The sequence below is a fragment of the Heliangelus exortis genome, chromosome 12 (genome assembly GCF_036169615.1).
Source record: "Heliangelus exortis chromosome 12, bHelExo1.hap1, whole genome shotgun sequence".
Taxonomy (NCBI): domain Eukaryota; kingdom Metazoa; phylum Chordata; class Aves; order Apodiformes; family Trochilidae; genus Heliangelus; species Heliangelus exortis.
In genome coordinates this window covers 20,520,868-20,541,746 of record NC_092433.1, presented here as the reverse complement: position 1 = coordinate 20,541,746, position 20,879 = coordinate 20,520,868, and the positions used below count along the sequence as shown (strand labels likewise).

Genomic DNA, 20,879 nt, shown 5'->3' with positions numbered 1-20,879 from the left:
ATATCCACAGCAGGGATAAAAGTTTAATTGATGTCAATATAAAAGGATTACAGCTTAGATTTACCCAGGCTGTCACACTCATGGTTCCCCAGCTGAAGTTTCTGGATCCCACCTTGGTTTGCCTGCACAGCATGGAATGGTAAAATCTAAAAAAACAGTTTTTTTCACTTTTTTTGTTGTTTGTTTTTTTGGTTTTTGGTGTTTTGTTTGGTGTTTTTTTTTTTTTTTTGTTCTCATTGCTGTGCATGTTCAGGATCACTTTAGGTAGAAATGACAGATGTATTGAAAGGATTTATTTCCTTTTCTTCCAGTTGCAGTATAAGAGCTCAGTGTGAGCCCAGGACTCAGCCTGGCAGTGCTGGGAAATGCTTCTCCTCCTCCTCCCACCCCTCCAAAATTCCATGTCAGTGTAAGAACAGAGCCTGCTCCTGTCAGGAGGGGGAGTGCTGGGGGGGATTCACTGCTTTTAAATTTAACTGTTAAAATTTAGTCATAAACCACACTCAGCTGAGATCTGCAGTTCAAAGATCTTACAGCAAAGAGTGATAAATCAGACTTGTTTGGGAAAAGCTAAAAATAAAAAGAACCCCTGTTTCCAGGAGAGTTCTTGGACATGGGGGTGGCTGTGACTGTCTGGAAGTGTTGGTGTGCAGGGCAGGGGGATTTAGTGTCCCAGTGGTGGTGTTTGGGATGTGTCCTGGGAACGGCTGGGACAGGGAGAGGCTTGGGGATAGGACAAGAACTGAAATTCCTTTATTCTGGAATTTCCCAGTGCTGCTCAGCCCAGGGCTCTCTGCTCCCACCTCCTCCTTTCCCTCTGGCCCCGCTGTTCCCCGGGGACATTTCTCACCCCTCTCTTTAGAAGTGACTGTTCTGAATAATTTAGTCCATTGGAAATCTTTGTTCTGTACCTCCAGACTGATGTGGAAATCTGTCTCAAACCTGAGGGTTATCTGAAATCAATAATATCATCAACTTCACCTGCATTTGCAAAGATAATATTTCCATAATATTGCCTGGCTTCAAAGGGGAGAAGAAAGGCTGTGCAGGAGAAACAGTTGTAAAAATTATTGCAGTGAAGCAGCATTAAATTTTAGAAAACTTTTCCAAGGCCATTAATTGAACTCTGTTAGAAGATTTAAATGAGATATTGAAAATCAAACGCTGGGGCCAAGTTTTAATTGCCTGTTCTCTGAGGGAGGGAGCATCATTTGGAGATGCAGTTTCTATTTTGCATCTGTACAGAAAGACCCAGCAGCCTTTGGAGCTCCAGTGTTCAGTGCCTGGCACAGCATCTCAGGTGACTTCTCTGGGCTTCTCAGAGTGCTGAGAGGTGCTGGGGGTGCTCAGATCCTCTTCCCTGCTGCTGCTAAAAGCAGATCCCAGTGGGAATATCCTGAGGAGTGTCTCCCTGCCTGGCATTGCTGGGGCTCAGCACTGCTTCTCCCTCCCATTTCTGGGTATGGGCCCCTTAGAAAAGAGCTCCTCGGGCCCCTGCCAGCCAGAAATGGGCACTTCTCACACCAACTTCAGACACAGACTTAAGAGCCCCAAGCAGATGAGGAGGATAAAGTGGGGAGCTGAATGCTGGGTGTGTTGGAAATGGGGATGCAGAGATGGCCAGAGAGACAAAAGGTGTCTGGAGCTGAGAGAGAGAACTGAGGGATTTACACCTGTGAGAGAGGGGCTGTAGTGGCACAGCTTCATTCCTCACTCCTGAGCCCTTTCCCATTCTTCTTTTTTTTTCTTCTTTCTTTCTTTTTTTTTTTTTTTTTTTTTTTTTTTCTGGGAGGTTGTATTTACAGACAGATGCCCAGCCTCAACTGCAGCTCTATTGCCCATCCCCAGGCATTCAGACTTCCCTCCAGTTTTTAATCTGGATATTTTAAGTTGTTTGAATACCAATCCCTGCCCATTACTTACCAGTACTGCCCCTATTTAGTCCTCTGGGTCTCGGAGATTCCAGAGCCCAGGAAGCATCCTGAGCCTCTGCAGACACCAGTGGGAACCACATTAATTTGTAGTCAGGACAGGGCTGAAAACATTTGTCTTCCCCACCCCCAATTAATAATAAATCAGCCCCTTTCTGGTTCCTTTAGGCTCTAATTTTAAACAATCTGCTGAAATACATCCTGTCTGCAGGACAGGGCTGATGACAGGCTTTGGATTGAAAACAGGAGTTCTGTGCTGCCTTGGAAAGGGAAAACCTCAGAGCTGGATGGGAGGGACAAGGTATGGTCACCTGCTGCACTGGGGACTGGGGAAAAATGGTGTCTGCAATTGCCCTATAAATCTGAACAATTGTAGAGTGCTGAAAACCATCATGTAGATGAGAACCCCCTGGCCAGCAGTGCTTGATAGGGTCAGCCCTGGGTTTTCCAGCAGGGAAGCTGATCCCAGCATCCCATCAGATCCGTTCCCTTTGGCTGCTGTTGGGATCACAGCCTGGGACTGAGTGTTTCACTGTTACTGACAGGATTAATTTTGCTGTTATATTTTATTTCTTTATTGGAAAGTGTGAATAGCATACTGATACCAAACAATTTCTGTATGAGGCTGGAGAGCCCTACACAGCTATGGCAGGGGGGTGGCTCAATAAGGGACTTTCATTACTTTTTCTCTGCACAGCCCAGTGTTACTCAGCAGTTTATTCATAAAGAAAAAAAAAAAAAAAAGCTGTGATAGGAGAAATAACTGGTACTGACAGTACACTAAAGGAAAATTGAAAATTTTGCCTTTTGCCAAGTGGGTGAGTGAGCAGAACATCAGCCTGTCCAAGCCAGCACTGAGGGACTTGCTGATTTTTGCTTGAATGGAACAATATTTTGCTTTCCTTTAAAAAAACAAAACTAAACCCAAAACACAAACAAACAAACAAACAAACAAAAAATCCAACACGCCAAAACTCCAAAACATAGCTCAAAAACCAAACCCATTTTGAGGCTATTGGTCAAGAGGTTTCTATGGTAACTGATATAATTTCATTTTAGTGATGGATTACAGGGGAAAACTCCAGGGAGGTTGAGATGATGGAATTTACCTGACAGAGCAGCTCCTCTGGGGGGGGAACACCCAGGGCTGCTGAGCCCTCTCCATCCCTCCCAAATGTCCTTGGATTTCCCTTACTCAGGGGCTGGGGCTCAATGCTCTGGGTTTGGCTGCTCCTGCAGGGAGGGAGCAAAGAAATAACCCCAGGGGTTGTGAAGTGGAGAAAGGAGTCTGCACTCTGCTTCCTGATGCTTTGCTGCTCAGGCATCCTGGGGCTTAAGGTGATTTTTCCATCCACACAGAGGTGGAAGTGGTCAAATTGTGGATATAGAATTTTTTTATTCTATATATTTATTCTATTTATTTATTCATATATAAACAAATATATAAATATTTATTTATTTATATATTCTATGTAGAATATATAGACATTCTATATATTCCATATCTCTATATATTCTATATATTTATTCTATATATATTTTTATTCTAGTTTTCACCAGGGGTAGGAACCTTGATATGTTTTTTTTTTTTTCCTGCTCTGCCAGCTCTTGTTTTCACTTGGAACAGGGGTTCAGGGAGCTCTGCCAGGCCAGTGTTGCCCTCCCTGGGAGCAGGATTTGTCCCTGCAGTGTGTGTGAGCTTTGGGTTCAGGAGTCACCTCTTGCTTCTGCAGGGGCAGGAGGCAGAAGAAAGGCAATTTTGGTTTTTTTTTTGAGGGGATCAATATTCCATGGTAGGGAGGGATGCCTATTCCCAGCTGTAGGTTTATAAACAACATTTCATTATGCCTATTTTCATAACAGCCCTTTTTACCTCCTCTGTCAATATTTGGCTCTAGCAGGCAATGTCTTACCCGAACAGTAAAAAATCCATCATGGTGGCAAAAGGGACAAGTACATTAACACCCCCCTGCTCATTTATATTTGCAGCCTGAGGCCCAAAGGTGTTTTACAGTGTTCTGTCTAAATCCAGGAGGTTTTGTGTTCACTGGGGTTCAGCAAGGCTGCCTGGAGGGGTCCCGGGGACTCCTGCAGCACTCAGACCCCTCCTGCTGAGGTTTCCTGAGCAACCCAGCCCCATCCTGCCATGTCCCCCCTTTATCCCAAGGAAAACCTGGTGTTCCTGGGGGAGGAGGCCTGGCTGCTCCTTTGGAGCTGGGAAGAGCCCAGGTGGTGTTTAACTCCAGTCTCCTTCTGTGCTGGTTCAGTTTGGGTGCCCAGGACAAGCCAGGCTGGCACTGTGTGCTCCCTCCTGTGCTGCTTCATCCTAGAGAGGTTAACACCTCAGCAGAGCTAATTGCTGTTCTCCCTCTAAATTCCAGTGTAATTTCTGATTTCTTATTCTGTTGTTTATCTTCCAGCTAAGTAGAGTTTAAATATAACAAATATTTATGCCGGGGAAGAGCTATAGTGAAAATATTTAAGGAAAGCTGAACAAACAAAACATAATGGCATAAATATTTTAGCAAAGTGAAGCAAACAAACCCAGGAACCTGCAGAGCCTTGGAGGTGTGAGCAGGGAGCATCAGCTCACCCAGGGGTGCTGCTGGGTGCTCAGCTTTTTCCTGCAGGCATTGGGGTTCTGGGCACTCTGGCCCCTGGCTCTGGGTTTCCCTCCTTCAGGTGTACAGATAGGTGCTGAGACTCCTGGTTTTCCCCAGGGAGTCTGAGAAGTTCACCCATCTTCCCAAGTTCTCCCAAATTCCTAGGATCGAGCTGTTTGGGTGGTTTGGTGCAGAAGTGTTTGCTCTGCCTGGGCACCCCAAGGGGCACCCAGCTCTGTGACAGCACCCAGGGTGTGGGACACACAGAGTGGCACAGGGAGGGCTGGGGTCCTGGCAAAGGGAGTGAAAAATTCTTGTGTTTTAATTTGTCAGTGTGCTGGGACACATGGCCAGGGATGGGCTGAGGTTCTGTGGGGTCACAGCTGGGGCACAGGCTGAGGGATGGGTGGAGGCTGCTAATGAGACCCTGCTGGGCTCTCCTGGGGGAAAAAAGAGTAATCTGAGACCCAATGGAAAGGAAAAATGTCTGGTACTGTAGCAGGGCACCAAATGAAGGTGGCACATCCAAGCTTTGGCAACTTCCAGGTTCTTCCTTTGCTGCTGTTTTGCACCAGAAGGTCCCAAGGGATGAAGCTGAAGGTCCCAAGGGATGAGGCTGAGGTCCCAAGGGATGAAGCTGAAGGTCCCTTGTGCCTCCCTGGGTTCTTCCTGCACTGCTGAGGATGGTGGCAGCCCCTGGGACCCCCTGCCCAGGTGCAATCCCCAGGCACCCACCTTGGACAGGAAAGACAGAGGTTTGTAAAGTCCTGGGTCTGGATAAATGAGGAAAGGGAAACTTAAGGGAGGAAAACAACATTTAATATGATAAGAAGAGTTCCTGGTGAGTCTCAGAGTCTTCTCTTTTTCATGTTTGTCCCTGGTTCCAGGTTTGCTGTGTCAATAATGCCTGAGGCTGGTGCATGGCTGAGGGAATTCTGGGCACTCATCCCTGTGCTGCTGGGAATCAAGAAGAGAGCATGGAAGCAGCATCCAGGAGCCACGAAGGGGCCAGAAATACCTCCCTCTGCCTTCACAGAGCTCTGCTGCCTGCCTGCCACAGCCCAATATCTCTGCCAACTCACTGACTCTTCTCCAGGCTCTGGGAGAGGCACTTGCAGAACCATTTATCTGCTCCAAAGCCCCATGAGAAAGAGCAGACAGAGGATTACAGCAACTGGAAAGCCAGAGCGAGCCTCTCTTATCGGGTGATTTCATAGAGCAGGAGGCAGGCATTTTTTTGAGTGAAAAAGCAATAGATTGAGATCCAGTCACCACAGATTAACAGTTTCCTCCTTGAAGGGGGGTATTGAAATGTCTGTGGTGTTCATTGTTGGGGGAGATGCTGTGTAAAACTTTTAACAACAAGATAAAAGCTTGTGACTGGGAGACAGAACTGCTGTCATTTTGCTGGATTTAATAAAGCTTGGGCTGGGACAATAAGCTGTGATAAGACCAGACAGAGCCTGCTGCTTGGAAGTTATTTTGGCAGGTGGGAAGGGAAGATGTTTTGGCACAGGGCTCAGGCCAGGCAGCTCACTGGGGACATTCAAACCAAACTGGGACCCACGGGGGGGAGGCAGAGGCATTGTCTGTCCCCAGGGACAGCCAGGGGAACAGCTGGGGCTGCTCCCTGGGACCTCTCAGATGATGTGATTTAAAGGTGAAAGTATCTTATGTTTTGGAATGTGAGCATTTAAATAGAGCATTTCATGATTAGGTGAAATTCTGTCAGTTCCATCCAAATCTCCACTTTGTACTGATATTATTGGGTATGAAGAATGAAGGGTTAAGAGCTGCTCTTAACCTGAGCTGATGGAACAGGAACATTTCAGCTTTGCCTTCAGTCCCAGGGCAGCTCTGAGCTCAGTTTCTGTAAGGCAACCTTGCTGCTTGTCCCAGATCCTCCAGAAATTCATTAGGAAGGGCTTAAAAGAGGAAACTGCTGTTGTCAAAAGAGAACAACTATGGATATAAATTGTGCATATATATATAAAATGTATATATATACTTATGTTTATATCTGTATGTTAATAGTAAACTCAGGCAAGATAAAACACCTCTGTGGCTTTGGGACTCTGGAAATCAGTTTTCTCTGGGTACTGCTGCCTGAGGAGGAGTCTGGAAACTTTTCCTGCAGCCAAGACATCTCCAGAGCAGCATCTGCTCACCCACTTTCCCCATGATGATCAATGCTCCACGGATCAGCTGGTACAGGTTTTATTTGACTTCCTATAGTCAGACAGGATGCAGAGATTTCCTCCTTCCAATAGTTGGGGATTAGGGAAGAAAACCAGGGTTTGGAAGAGCAGAGGGACCCCCATGTGAGCTGTAAGGAGCCATGAGGGACAGCCCCAAGCAGGTGCCAAGGGGACTGAAAATGCTGCAAAGTTTTCCCCAGGTGTGGGCTGGAAGTGAGACCTGGGACCTGCTGGAGTCCGTGGGACAGAGTGGGTGACACTTGGTGATGGATGGAGTCAGCAGATGAGGTTAACTAAAGATTTTCCTAGCAGCTAATGGGTTCAGGAAAAGAGCTGAAGCTCCTCAAATACATTTTGCACAGCCCATTAGCCTGCCACAAAAACCCATTTGCTTCCTGCCTTGCACCAGGAGTCCACGTGTGAGACACATTGTGAGTGCTAGGAGATGAATCACATATAAAATTAATTTCACTGCTGAAGAAGGACCTGAGACAAAAGTCACATTTTGATGAGTGATTTCAGTAAGTTATTTCTTTTTAATATTTTTTTTTTAATATTTGCAAACTGAAGACAACAGACAAATATCTTTTCTACTGTAAATAAAAGAAGCCCAACTCTTCAGTAAAAGCAGCTTGGCAAGATGAGGAGTTCTAGCTGACTGAAAGAGATTAGACAAGACATCAATAGTGGGCTATTTTGGAGGAGTTTTTTGTTTTGCAAACAAGTGTTAGAGTGGCAAGTTCCTGCTACAGCTCAGATTGTTCCATTTGCCTTCTGTGCTTTCCACTGCTCTATTTGACTCTATTAATAGGAATTAACAGGTAAGCTTCCTTGAGATCCTCCCATTTCTACATTCAATAAACAGAATAGAAGTTAATACTTGTATTAAGTGTCCTGAGTCACTTATCAGTCAGCAAAGGGAGTGTTTATGCTTTTCCATATGTTCCAGCAGTGCCTAATCCATCCTTCACTGAGCACTTCCCACCCCTGCCTCCAAGGGTTCATTTGTGCCTCTTTCACTAACGTGTATTCAGCTGCTTAAGTCAATGTATAAAAAAAAATTTAAAAGAAGCTGTGGTCTAAAAAACCCCCAGGTTTTAACCTTTAATTTATGGTTGATGAACTGGGGGGGGAATATAATGAAGGAGAGGTTTCCATTCCATGAGTAGTTCCTGGTTCTGGGCTTGATCCTCACACAGCTGAGTCTTAAGCACAGACCCAATCTCACTGTTTCACTATCATGAAACCAGACAACTATATGAAACCAACCTCTTTTCCCCTGCTTTGTCCCCTAAGGAACACTCTCACCACCCTGCCCTCATCCCAAAGCCCCACAGAGCTCTGGAATAACTGATCCATGTGCAGAGTAAGGAAACACCACTGCAGCTTTCAGCAGTGCCAGAGCAAAACCTGAACCATTCATATTCCTTGGGTGATTTTGCTGTCTGCCAAATGAATAAACTGAGTGTAACAATCCAGGGAAAAAAGGGATATCGATAATTTTAATGATTTATTTCCAAAAGGCAGGTTTGTATATCACCACCCTGTTAAGTCAAGGAGGGGACTTGGAAAGGGATCATCCTCATGTACACCCCTGATGGTGAAGTACAGAGAAGATCACACAAACCCTTTAACTTCAGCCTGCAGAATAAGGATCTCTGGCTCCCATCACAGGGAAATTGCCCTCAGACAGAAGTTGCAGCCTTTCACAGGCCACATCTCCCATGGATGCCAGAGCAATCCTCCCAGTGCAGCTGCTCCTGCCAGGGATTGCCCACACCAGCTTCATTCCCAGCAGGAATGGGGAGGGAAAGCTGATGCTGGTCCCTCCAGCTCTACTTTCTATACAGGGATTATGTTTGGGTTTGTACATGTTATGCATCCAAGTGTACTTCAGGCATCAAAAAAAAAAAAAAAAAAAAGAGCCACCACCACCCTCCACGTGGCCCCATCACCCTTCTCACTTCTTTCCCTCAGTAAATATTTAATTAAGCTGCTGTGATTGGCAAGTTTGCAAAAAAACCAGAGGATTGAAGTTGGCAGCTCCAGGTGTGGGAGGTGGAAGTTCAAATCTGTTTCCTGCCAGGTGTGGGCAGTGGGTGAATAATGAATAGAAACAAACCCCCAGGGCACAGCCCAAACCTTACAGGAGCTCCTGTAACACCCTGCATGCAGCCACTCTCAACAGATTCAAAATTTGCCTTTTTTTTTCATTATTTTTGTCATTCTGTGCCAGTGCAGGGATGCTGGGGGTTGCAGTGTAACTCTGGGAGTCCCAGGCAAAGCTTCCACCCAGCTGGATGGCAGCAGCATCTCCCCCTCTGGCTTTTATTAATTGGTTATAAATAATATTAATTATGCCTGTCCTACCAAAAGCAATTATCAAAATATTTTGCTAAACATCTCATAAAAAAGACTATTTACCAAAAAAACCCCTCAACTGCATCAAAGCCTTTACAAAAAGCTCTCAGAAATTAATAAATATGTTTGATTAGCACTGTCAGGGATGCACAGATTCTGTATATGGAAGCATTATAGTGCATTTAATTATATATAAAGGCAATTAATGTCACAAATAAAGACGAAGCTCTGACTCAGCCTAAATAATTGTCATTATCTATCATATGGTGTGCCCAGAAAGCTTGACTCTGCAATGATATTTATGAACAATAAACTTGGCACTAACACACCAAAACAATTTGGGTATAATTCAGGCTAAATAATAAATGGCAACAAAAAAAAAAAATCACTCTTATTTTTCCTGATTTTTGTTCTCCTAGTGTAATCACAGTCACTTCTCCCAGAGTGTTCATCGTGATGAGAAGTGAAAAAAATCTTCTCTTGAGCAGAGACTGAGGGTGGTCCTTGTTCTGCTCTGTCCCCTCCCTGTGCCACAGCACCTGGGGGACATTTGGAGGGGTTTCTGTCGCTTGGGGGCTCTTTTCTTTTCTTTTCTTTTCTTTTCTTTTCTTTTCTTTTCTTTTCTTTTCTTTTCTTTTCTTTTCTTTTCTTTAAATGTGCTGTCTGGTATACAACATGTTACACCATTGGTAGCATGGTGTAACTGGAATTAAAAAAAAAAAAAAAAAAAAAATGGTCTACAATGCAACACTGCAGCACCTTCACCTTGTATTTATATTATTAAACAGCAAAATGGAAGCATACTTATTTTACAAGCATGACTGCTTATAAATTGTGGGTAACATGGAGTTCTCTACCTCTGGCAGTATCACCTCTGCAGGGAGAGCAAGAGCAGGCTCTGTCCCTCTTTCAGAAAAATAAAATAAAACCAACAAAATAAGGTTTTTGAGCCAGGCTCAGTGTTGCTGGTAGTGAATGTATTCAGCACAGGGCTGGCTCTGTTCTGGCTGGGGGTAGCAAAGAGGAAATGATAACATTGCAGAGCCTCTGCCTACAGTGGATGTTGGGCTGCTAATTCATTTCTCACTAACAAAACCTTTCCTTGGCTGGAGTTTCATCTTTTGGCTGCTGTAATTCATGATTAGATCCCTGGATATGGAAACAGCCCCAGGAAGACCCTGCAAACACCTCCCAGCCCCACACTTGCCTGCAGAAGGAGTCACTCAGGGGCTGGCAGGGAGCTCCTCATCACTATGCACTGGGGCCCATGGTGCAGCTGTCAAATCTCCTTCTGATGCTGATTAACTTCATCAGTGTAATTGATCAAGTTGTCTGGAGAAAATGGGAGGCTAAATACTTTCCCAAGCTCTCCTCACATTCCACCCAAGCTGCTGCAGGAATGCCCCAGGCAGCCCCCAGGTGCTGTGCTGCAATCTCAATGAGGTTCCTCTCACCTCCTCCTCAAAGTTCTCTCCTTTTTCCCCACTGCTCCCTCATCAGTTGCCTGGCAGATTGATGAGCTGTTCATTTAATTGCATTTAATTGCTGCTGCACCTAATATCCTTCAAAGTCATCAAGAAGGCTTCAGCTCAGGTGAAGGAAACTTTGGAGACCATCAGAAGCAGAGAGGAGAGGAGGGCTTGAGCAGCCTGACTGGAACCAGGCTCTTGGGTAGTTACAGAGCCGAGGGGTTAAAAAGACCCCTTTTTTTTTTTTTTTTTTTTTTTTTTTCCCTTTTCCTTTTCCAATTAGCTCCCCAAGACCTTTTTCCAGACCTGCTCTTTGTGCACAGAGCCTGAAGTGGCTCTGCCTGAGGCTTTGGGCTGCCCAGTTCTGACACCACCATGAACCCAACTTTAGTCACCAGGGGGGGAGGGGGAGGGAGCAACTGAAAAAATATATTTATTGGAGTAAATAAAAAAAAGTTAACCAAAATCCTTTATTGATACATTCTTGGATAATATCACAGGATTGAGAGAATGGAGAGGAAGGGAGGAGGTTGCGGCAGGGATTGGTTTCACTAAATTGGCACATAAGCAGCAAGATTAACGAAATTACTTGTTACAAACAGTAGAAAACATACATGCTTTTTAAAGTCCTTATCACACTGGTCAATCATGGTGGGGCATCAACAAAGAAAAAAAAAAAAACCAAACCTCAAGACATGTAAAAGCCATATTCTTTCCTCCAAATATCATAAGAATTGTTGAAATTATTGCAAAATAGTCATATACCTTAAATAAAATAACAAAATAGAACACAAATACAAATATCAAACATAAATTATTAACATGTACCATAAAATACATTACTGGCATGCATTCCAAATATCAAGACCTGTACTAAAACTCAGCAAAAAAATCCTTTCTGCTTCCTTTGCAGCCCGTCAGAGTTGTGAAGGGGGGGACTAACCTAGCCAGCACAGTTTTTGGTCTTTAAATTCTTTTTTTTTGTTTGTGTTGTTAAAAAAAATAACATATATGGATTGCAGTGATACAATAGTAGTCATACAAGTCATGTACATAGGTCTTTGAAATCCTTAGATGGTTTTCTTTGTGTTTTTTGTTTTTTTCTCTTAAGATGTGCTGAGAGAACAGGGCCTCGATGTGCATCCGAAAAACAGACACTGAACTCAAACCAACATGGATGGCCAGATGCAAAAGAAAAAAAAAAAACAAACCCAAAAGAACCGAACCCAAAAAACAACCCTCACAAACTGTACAGAAAGTTCAAAACCCTTGCAGTCTGGAAGTACATAGAAAGACAGAATTAGCCCCTTCAGATCCTGGCGGCCGATCCTCCCTCCCGCCCGCAGCCGGGGATGGGCACCTCCTGACACCCCAGCACCTCCAAGGCCACGCTGGTCCAAGGCCAGCAGGTCCAAGGCCAGCAGGTCCAAGGCATCGTCGGGCAGGTGTGAAGCTGAGAGAGATGAAGGGAACCCCGGGAGCAGCCGCCGGGCTCCTCTCCTGCTCCTGCTCCTTCCCGCGGCGTGGCCGTGCCCTGACCTCCCCACGGGGGGATGGAAACCCTCACCCGTCCTCCTCCCCTAGATCACCAGGTTGTTATAACTGACGTATTTCTTTTTTGCAGCAGGGCCTGCAAGAAAAGGGGAGCGGGGTCAGAAATCCCAGCGGGCAGCTCTGGGGGTGCTGGCAGGAATGTGCCGGGGGCTCCCACATCCCCCCAGCACCTTCCCTCAGCTCAGCCCCAGCTCCTGCTCTTCCCACAGACAAAAGGACCCTGACTGATCCTGTTAGGCTGCCTGCAGGACCTCACTGCTGAGCCACTGGAACTACATCCCACTCAGATTCCTTTAAAAAAAAAAAATCAGTGACATTTTCTCCAACTTCTTCAATCTCTTGGGCTAAAGTTGCTTTTTTTTTGTCATGGTTCTTGTTCAAGTTTTATGATTTCTGAGAATTTTGGGGACTTTGAGCAACCTGATGTAGTGGGAAGTGTCCCTGCCCATGCAGGAGGGTTGGATCTAAATGATCTTTAAGGCCCCTTCCAACCCAAACCACTCCATGATCATTTTTCATTGTGGAGATCAAGGTACCAGCTTTCCTCATTCTGATCTGCAAATTAAATCCGTTTGAAAGGACAAATAAATTAAATCAGTCAGTAATGGCTTTGTGAGTGATGCTGCACTCCTCTGTCAGTAAAAATTGAAAATATTTGCAGCTGAATCCAAAGCAAAAGATTCTGCAGTACTTTGGCACCCCTGACAGATTAGGGACGTATCAACTGATAACGTGTTCTCCATGGGCATGGTAACAAAGACATCACTATTTATATGCAAATTCCATAACTAGGATGTAACTACTTAGTCTGGGCTTATGAGATTTTATAGTGAACTGTGTTCCCATGAATACAGAAAAGGCCTTTCCCCCCTTTTTTCACTTAAAAAAAGAAAGAAAGCCAAAGAAAAAGCAAGTGAAGTACATATGTTCTTGCAGTAAAGCTTAATATCCATTGTTCTGAGCTATCACAAGATCACTTTATGCTAATGGGTATTCTCAAAAGGTTAAAATTACCAAACAGAGCTGTTATCCCTTACTATTCTTATTCAGCATCTATGGACTTTTTCTTGGGTAACTTGAACTCAGCAAAACAAAATACATCGACCTGAATCATAATCAGCCATGCACAGAGAAACCAGGCACATCTGCAGCTAGAAACAAACCTGAGCCTCACTGTGTCCCCAGTAAGATACTGGAAGATGAGGGAGAGGAAGGGATAAGGCTGAAAATCCTCTGCTCCTTTTGCCCCCACCACAGCCCTGCCTGGGGGGAGAGGAGATCTGCCAGCCCTGAGCATCCCCTGCATCCCTTCCTCTGCTCCCCACTCTTCAGGGGGCATTTTCCCCTGGGTGTCCCACAGCCAGCAAGCAGGACTTTCAGAGACCACTTGTCAGTCTTCAGAAATCTTCCCTTAAATAAGGACAGGCTCTGCACCAACAATCCTGAATATTCGGGGAGTTTAACGCAGGAATGTAAATAATTCTCATGCTGTTCCCTGTCTTTTTTCCTGACAAAGAAACAAGTTGACTCTGAGGTGTTTTCAAGACTGTAATTTAAGGACCTCCTGGGTAACTCCAGCACTTTGCAGTATGATTCTGAGACCCTAATTCAGCTGTCTCACCATGCTGCACATCAGAGTCAGAGCTGTCTGCTCAGCCTCACACTGATCCTACAAACTGCTGAGCATCTGCACTTCCCATTAACTTCCCCTGGACACAAAGGTGCTCAACACATGGCAGGAGAAAACTCATTACCCTTCAAGGCTGGACTGCAAATATCCAGTGAACTGTGGTATGCTATTAAATGCTGAAGAGAGAGGTAAAAGGCAGCTGGAAAAAAAATTACCATCAGGAAAGAGGTTGCAAAGTAATTACATGTATTATTTTGTGATACACTCCAGCGTTGTCCATTACATGCTCCAATTTCTCATGGCAGCAGAGCTCCTGTGCCAGAGGAGGAGCTGATAGTCCCCAGTCTGGTAACCTCATGTCACCCCCTGGGTTACAGGGGTTTCTCTCCAGCTTTCCCAGCAAACCTGCTCCTGTTGCTTGCTGAGTTTCCTCACAATTTCAAGCAGAGGAGCTCATTTCTCATTTTCAGTGTGACCATGGCCCAGCAGTGCCCAGTGAATTCAGCCAAGGAATGCTGCTGCCAGGGTGTCCTCCTGTCACCTCCCTGAGCCTGGGACAGGGGAGTTATCCTGGGCAGAGCTCTGCTTCACAAGAAAAGTGTCACTGGCAAAAGCGTCAACCATAATTTAGATAAAATGATCAATAAAAGCCAGGTTTTACTTTAGGAAAGACAATCTTCCCTGGCTGGAAAGGCTGTTGGGCTGGAGCAGATCATGTCTCCTGTGGCTGGTGGAATCCACAGCTCTGCTCCTGCCCTAACTCCAGCAACTTGGAGCTCCCAGCTCCTGCCTTGATCTGGAAACTTCAGGACAGAGCTCAGCTCATCAGCAATTAGCAACAGGTATGGATTGGGTTTTCCACAAAGAGATTAATTTACATGAAAATGGGGCACGCTAATGAAACATCAGCATTACCAGAATTTACCCTGCTTTAGTCCAGGCTCCATGAGCACTCCCTGCTCTTTGGATGGAAAACAGACCCAGATCTCATCTGCTCTGGTGCTGCTCCTGCTAATGGGTGGTGGCTTTCCAGCAGGGAAGACAGACTGTCCTTTGGGAAATAACATCTCCATGTTAATTAATATCAGGATGTCCACCTCAGCTGGGCCCTGCAGGAGGGGCAGAGCTGTCCAGGCAGTGTCTGCAGCTCTGCCTGGGACTGGGCAGGGACAGCTCTGTCCCCTGCCCGGGGGGCTCAGACCTGCCAGAGCACCCTGCAGAATGGAAACTGGGACTGCACTGGGACTGCCTGAAGAGGGGCAAACAAAGCACTGGCACTGTGGGACTTGTTAAAAAAAAAAAAAATCAAAAAAAAAAAACCCCAAAAAAACCCCAAACCAAACCAAAAAAACAACGAAACCCCCCCCCAAAAAAAAAAAAAAAAAAGAGCCCTTTCTACTTAAAAAGAGGCTATGTACCTCTGCTAGTTACACCAGCCCTTTCCTGCTAATTAGTGGAGAATAGCAACAAGAAATTACTATGAGAAATTACTGTGAAAATACCTGAAGAATAAAATTCTGTGTATCCAGACAGGACCGGAACAGCCCCCAGGCAGCAAGAGGGAACACAGCCCGGGCACCCAGCAAGCAGAGCAGGGCACAGGATTCTCCTGCTCCCATCGCAGTTCCGCCCTGACTTTGAACCCGAAACTGTTTTGTCCACCCGGTGCTGGGACCCAGCCTGGGCTGTCACACTTCACAAGGGCTTTGGGAGGGCTTTTCCCCACTCTCCATGAGCAGGTCCCATCCCCCATCCAGTGCAGGGGCAGCACAGAGCCCAGCAGGAGGATGTAAAGATACAGGGGGGAAGGCAACCTGGGTATCTGCATGTGGAAAATAAGCAACATTCATGACATTAAGTTAATTAACCCCCTTTCCTTTTCAGCTGTTGTCAGCCCTGCCCAACAGGCAGGGGGAGGGCAGTGACAGTGACAGCCCAGCCCAGCCCTGCCCTCTGCCAGCAGTGAGTAGCAGGGTTTGAAATAACTGCATCTCTGTGCCAACAACATATTAAAAACAAATACACTGAAGCAAAAATCCTCTTTGGATATATGTTTCATCACTTGACTGGTTTCCATTATCTTGAGCACAAGCCACAGAGCAGCTCCCACAGCATCCCAAATCAGGGCAGATCTGTCAATACTTGCTCAGAGTCAGATTTAATCACTTTCACTTCAATTTCATGCACGTTTGTAACCTCTTCCATGCTTAAAGAGAAAAGATTTACAGTGCAAAAAAAGAATTTTATTACAGCCTGCAGGCATCTCAAGCTATCAAATGTATGAAACATGATCTTTGTGCTTCCAGCAAGAACTGACATCCTGATGGCTCCGAGGTTGGGACTTCTGCTCTGACTTCCCTTGCAGTCACCAGAGCAGATGATGCTTCCCTCCTCCTCTTGCTCATTTTCTTAATTCTTGCTTAGGATCCTACACCATTCATGCCAGGCAAAGTGGAGGCTGATGACGAAAACCTGCTTCTAGTCCATCTAAAAGGGAAATGGTTGCACAAGGCTCCTCCTCTGCTCCATGCCTGAAAGTCAGAGCTGAAGTCAGAGCTATCCACACGCTCTGCTGCCTTTGAATTGGAGAATATATAGAAGAGATGAAAGCAACAGTCCTAAGTGATTCTACCTGCTTGCCCAAAACCCAACAAGTGGATTGAAGCTTGGAGAAAATAATAGAATTTTAGATTCAGAATCTAAATGTAAATAGATTGGTATATCACATTTTCACATCTCTCCTGTTGTGCTCCCTACTGTAGTACATTTGCAACTTAGCTGGTAGATAAATGCCTACAGTTGTATGAAGAATATTTCATTTTTTGCATGTGCTGGGGGGTTTCTGTCTGAGCTGCAGCCTGACTTTTATGCAGATTAGCACAGAGAGCCTCATGTTTTAATAATAGAATATGAATGTATTAAATTACAAGTGTAACATTAGTAAGGAGTGTGTTCTCTCTAATCCCTTCCCAGCCCTCTCTTCTCCTCAATCAGCAGCCTCAGCTGTCACACGTCCTTGTCACTCGGGGTACAGCAGCCCCAGGTAGCACTGGGGTGCCTGGGGACAGCTGTGGGGTTCCCCTCAGCCCAGGGGTTTCTGGCAGGTGACAATGACAAGAGGGAGGGAGAGGCTGCTGAAGTCACTGGGGCTGTTCCCTGGTCACTGATTTATTTGGTGTGCTGGTGGCCTGATGGCAACCCGGGGACAGGTCCAGCAGGGAGAGGTGATAAACGCTCTAGGAAGGATTTTTTTCTCTTAATGTACTCGTGACAAAAGGGAGTCAGCAGCAACACAGAACTGGGTGGTATTTAACCTCCAAGATGAACAGCACTGCCCTGAAGTATGAACAGCCCAGCTCCACTCCTCTGACCATCCCTGCATCCCCTCTGCTGGGATGGTGCTTTGGGTTCCCCACCTGGGATAACTGGATTGGGTGTCCTGAGCTGGGGAGAGCACAGGGTGCAGAATGGGAGGCAGGGGCTGCTTACAGGGGAAAACACCCTGCAGAAATGGATAGAAAACCAACTGTGGCACAGAACTCCCCAGCTTTATACAGTCATCACTCCAACTCTGCTAGTCCTGTGACACATGGTGCATTATGGCATGGACAGCTGAGGTGCTGCTGGTGATCTCCATGAAATGCTGGAAAATCAAAACCAGACTGAAAGTGGGTGGTGTCAGTTATATTTTAAGTTTGCCTTTTCCTTATATACATATATTCTTTTTCCTATGTGCTTCAAATCCCTTAATAAGATTTCATCCCTCTGCTTTGGTCTTGTAAATCACTTTTCTGTCTGATTTTTGTCCAGCATTGAGGGTGATGTCACCACTGAAACCTGAGAGGTAGGAGGGCTACAGCTCACATGGCCAGACAAACCCTGGATCATGGGAGGGATCCTCCTGGATGGGGTGGGCATCCAGGAGGAGCTCAAAGCACCTGGAGAGCCCCCTCTGTCATAACCTCTTAGTGAGAGACACAGATGTGTACCTTAATTTAAAAAAATGGTTTTTGCTGTGCTTTTTGTGGTAGCAGGGATGAAACCAATAGGAAGAATAATAAAAGGAGTTCTTGGGTCAGATCATGGCACAGTGACAGAAATCAGTCCAAGCCAAAGGAGGGACAGCAGGACATCCTTCTAACATTGCCTGCTGGGGCTGCAGGAGGTGTTAGCTTTGTCATCCTGAAAATGCCTGAGGCTGATCCCAGTCTGCTCCTGAACTTCAGCCTGGGTAGGGACGAAGCAGCCCCAGGCCCAGACAAAGCAGGGAAAGCCACAGTATCAGAGAGCTGCTTGCACTGCAGCACAGAGCTAGAAAATTCCAACAATACCCATTAATTGCAGGGAAGGCTTTCCCACAGTGAATCCCAGAGAGGATGGGAAGCTGCACCACACCACGAGATGATGTGAAGTTTACTCTGCAAAATCAGCAGGCACTGTTGCACATGGCACTCGCCTCTTGGAAAATGAAAAGGAAACTGAATTGCTTATTTGAAAGTTAGGCACATTTTCATATACTGCATTAGATAAATAATGAACTCCTCTGAAGATTATTCTGAAGATCTGTGTCTGACTTTATTCTTACAAGCTTTAAAAATAAGCCACAAGTGGGACTCAGGATCCATGTTCCCCCTTGGCAGTGGCAAGATACGACATTCATCATTTTTGAATATTTACCAAAGAAAGTGATAGTGCCCTGCAAAGATACAAAAAGCATGTCATTTCTTCCTCTGCCTCTCAACTGCTGCTGCTGATAACTCTGTCAGAACCCTGAAACCCTTTTGTGATGCTGGGAAGAGGATCTGAGCTACCTGGGGTGACAGACACTGCCTTCAGCATCCCCAGCACTGGGCTAAAAGATAACAACTTTTTGTCAGCCACACCTCTGACTCCCCTGCAAGGTATCACTGAGGAAGATGCCTTCAGAGACAGATTCGAGAGGTTCTTGTCAATATTAATTTTCCCATCTGAACCAGAAAAGGAAAGATGACTTTGAGTCAAAGAACAGAACCAGACACTTGCTGGTCAGGGCCTGAAAAACCATCAGGTTTTTGCACAAAAGATAGCTGGAAGATTCCAAGTCAGGTAATAAGATTGGAAGAGCAAAGGATTAGTTTTACCCTCCTAAATAAAAGCTATAATCAGCCAAGTGTATTGTACTGCTGAAGAGCATCGATCTTGAGCATCTTTGGCTGCATCTTTCTCCTATTTCCTACTTGTCTGCTTTGCAGATAAAAACTTCTGGGTCAGGGGAAAGTCTGAAGGTATCTGGACACCAGGATCAAAGAGAAAACTTCAGGAAGTCTTATCAGCATTTCCAGCTAATGTGAGATTGCTGAGAGGCTTAAGGACCTGGCAGGAGAAGCTGCCATGGAGCTGCTGGGGGGTGTGCAATGAGGGGTGGGATCCAGCAGGAACAGAGATCCCTGAGGATGTGCCCAGGGGATCCAGCAGGAACAGAGATCCCTGGGGATGTGCTCAGAGGATCCAGCAGGAACAGAGATCCCTGGGGATGTGCCCAGGGGATCCAACAGGAACAGAGATCCCTGGGGATGTGCCCAGGGGATCCAGCAGGAACAGAGATCCCTGGGGATGTGCCCAGGGGATCCAACAGGAACAGAGATCCCTGGGGATGTGCCCAGGGGATCCAGTGGGAATCCATCCATACCCCAAATGAGAGGTAGGAGAACCAGGTCCAAGGAATTGCTGGATGAACCTTCCCATCACCTGAACTCGTGGTGCTCCAAGCAGGACCATGCAGGGAAGTGCACGGGGTCTTCAGGAAGTGTTTCCCAATCTTAACCAGCTTGTGGCAGGGAAGAAAAAAACCCAATTGGTGTGACTCCTTAATTGGAGCCAAGAGTACAGAAAAATACTAATTTAAACTACATTTTAAATGCTTGGGTTTGAATGCTGTGGACTGGAAAGATAACAAATAGTAGCAAATTATTTTCCCCTGCTTAAAACAAAGCAATTAATAGTACTTTGGTTATCTCACCTGGAAAGCCAGGCTCTGTTGAGAGCTGTTAAAGCCAAGTGTAAAAACAGTTTGCATGAAATGTAATTAAAATAATGACCTGAATGATCATCTAAAACATCCCAAACGAGTCCTGAAGTCAGAGCTACAAGAAAATTATTCCTCTCTACTTCTTGACTTTGTTTTATTCCTCCTCCTCCCCAGCTACTGGGGATGAACACCCAGTCCCCTCTCCCCATCCCTTCAGCCTTCCTTGTCCTGCCAGCACCCCAACACTTTTCCAGGCAGATCCCTGGATTTGACAGACAGGTGAATACATGGATATAAAGTGATCATGCAAGGAATCATTTTCTTATGTACACCCACACTCAGTAAATACAGCTCTGCTACTTTATCCACTCAGAGAGCAAAGAACTGAAAATGTTTTTCCAATTAAGCATTGTACTTCATCAAAAAGGAAACTGAAATTCTGTGCAGCTGCCAAACAACATGAACATGGGATAGAACAACACATTTCTTTCCTCTTTTTTTTCCCCAGTTAATTCATTTATGGGTTTCATACTGAGTTAGAGTACAAAGGTATTTTCTGTTTACCCATTTAATGAATTACAACCAATTCTACTATTTACTCTCTTATTTCCATGTTTTTTCCTACAAAGCAGCACCTTCCCCTCAGCCAGCAGTGCCAGACCCAAACCTTGCTGGGTCCTGGCCTCAAACCCATTCCCAGTGCACAACTAAAGCACTGACAGAGCCAGGACCAGCTTCATTCTCCTCACACTTTGGAAACAGACCCTGTTTTCCAACAGAAAAAGCAGACCCAAGGTGACACCAGGAGAGAAAACTTCTGCAGAATGTGGATGGTGTCCAAGTCCCTGCCCTGGGAGCCAGGTGACAGGGGAGGAACAGCAGCTCAGCAAGGGACCAGAGCCACCCTTGGGTGTGAGTGAGATGGGAACACCCAGGACAGCCTCTCTGTGCTACAGAGACACCCCATGAGCTTAATTTCCATAACAACCACTGTCAGAATTTATTTCTCTATTTGTTCTTTCCAGGAAACAAAACGATAGAAAAGACTGAGTAAACACTTCAGCATCCCATGGGTAACTAACTGGTTTAACTGGGGACATCCTTCCCTCTGGAGAGGTCCCTTTCC

The 20,879-nt window shown here is 45.6% G+C and overlaps 1 protein-coding gene across 1 annotated transcript in view; it reads right to left on the bottom strand.

Moving 5' to 3' along the window:
* Positions 1 to 11,013: 11,013 nt before the first annotated feature.
* Positions 11,014 to 20,879, bottom strand: part of GRM7 (glutamate metabotropic receptor 7) — a 200,065-nt gene continuing 190,199 nt past the window's right edge. The window contains exon 10 of the mRNA XM_071756379.1: positions 11,014 to 12,192. Coding sequence (XP_071612480.1) covers positions 12,143 to 12,192 — 50 coding nt within the window. The 3' untranslated portion in view covers positions 11,014 to 12,142. The remainder of the gene's footprint in view (positions 12,193 to 20,879) is intronic.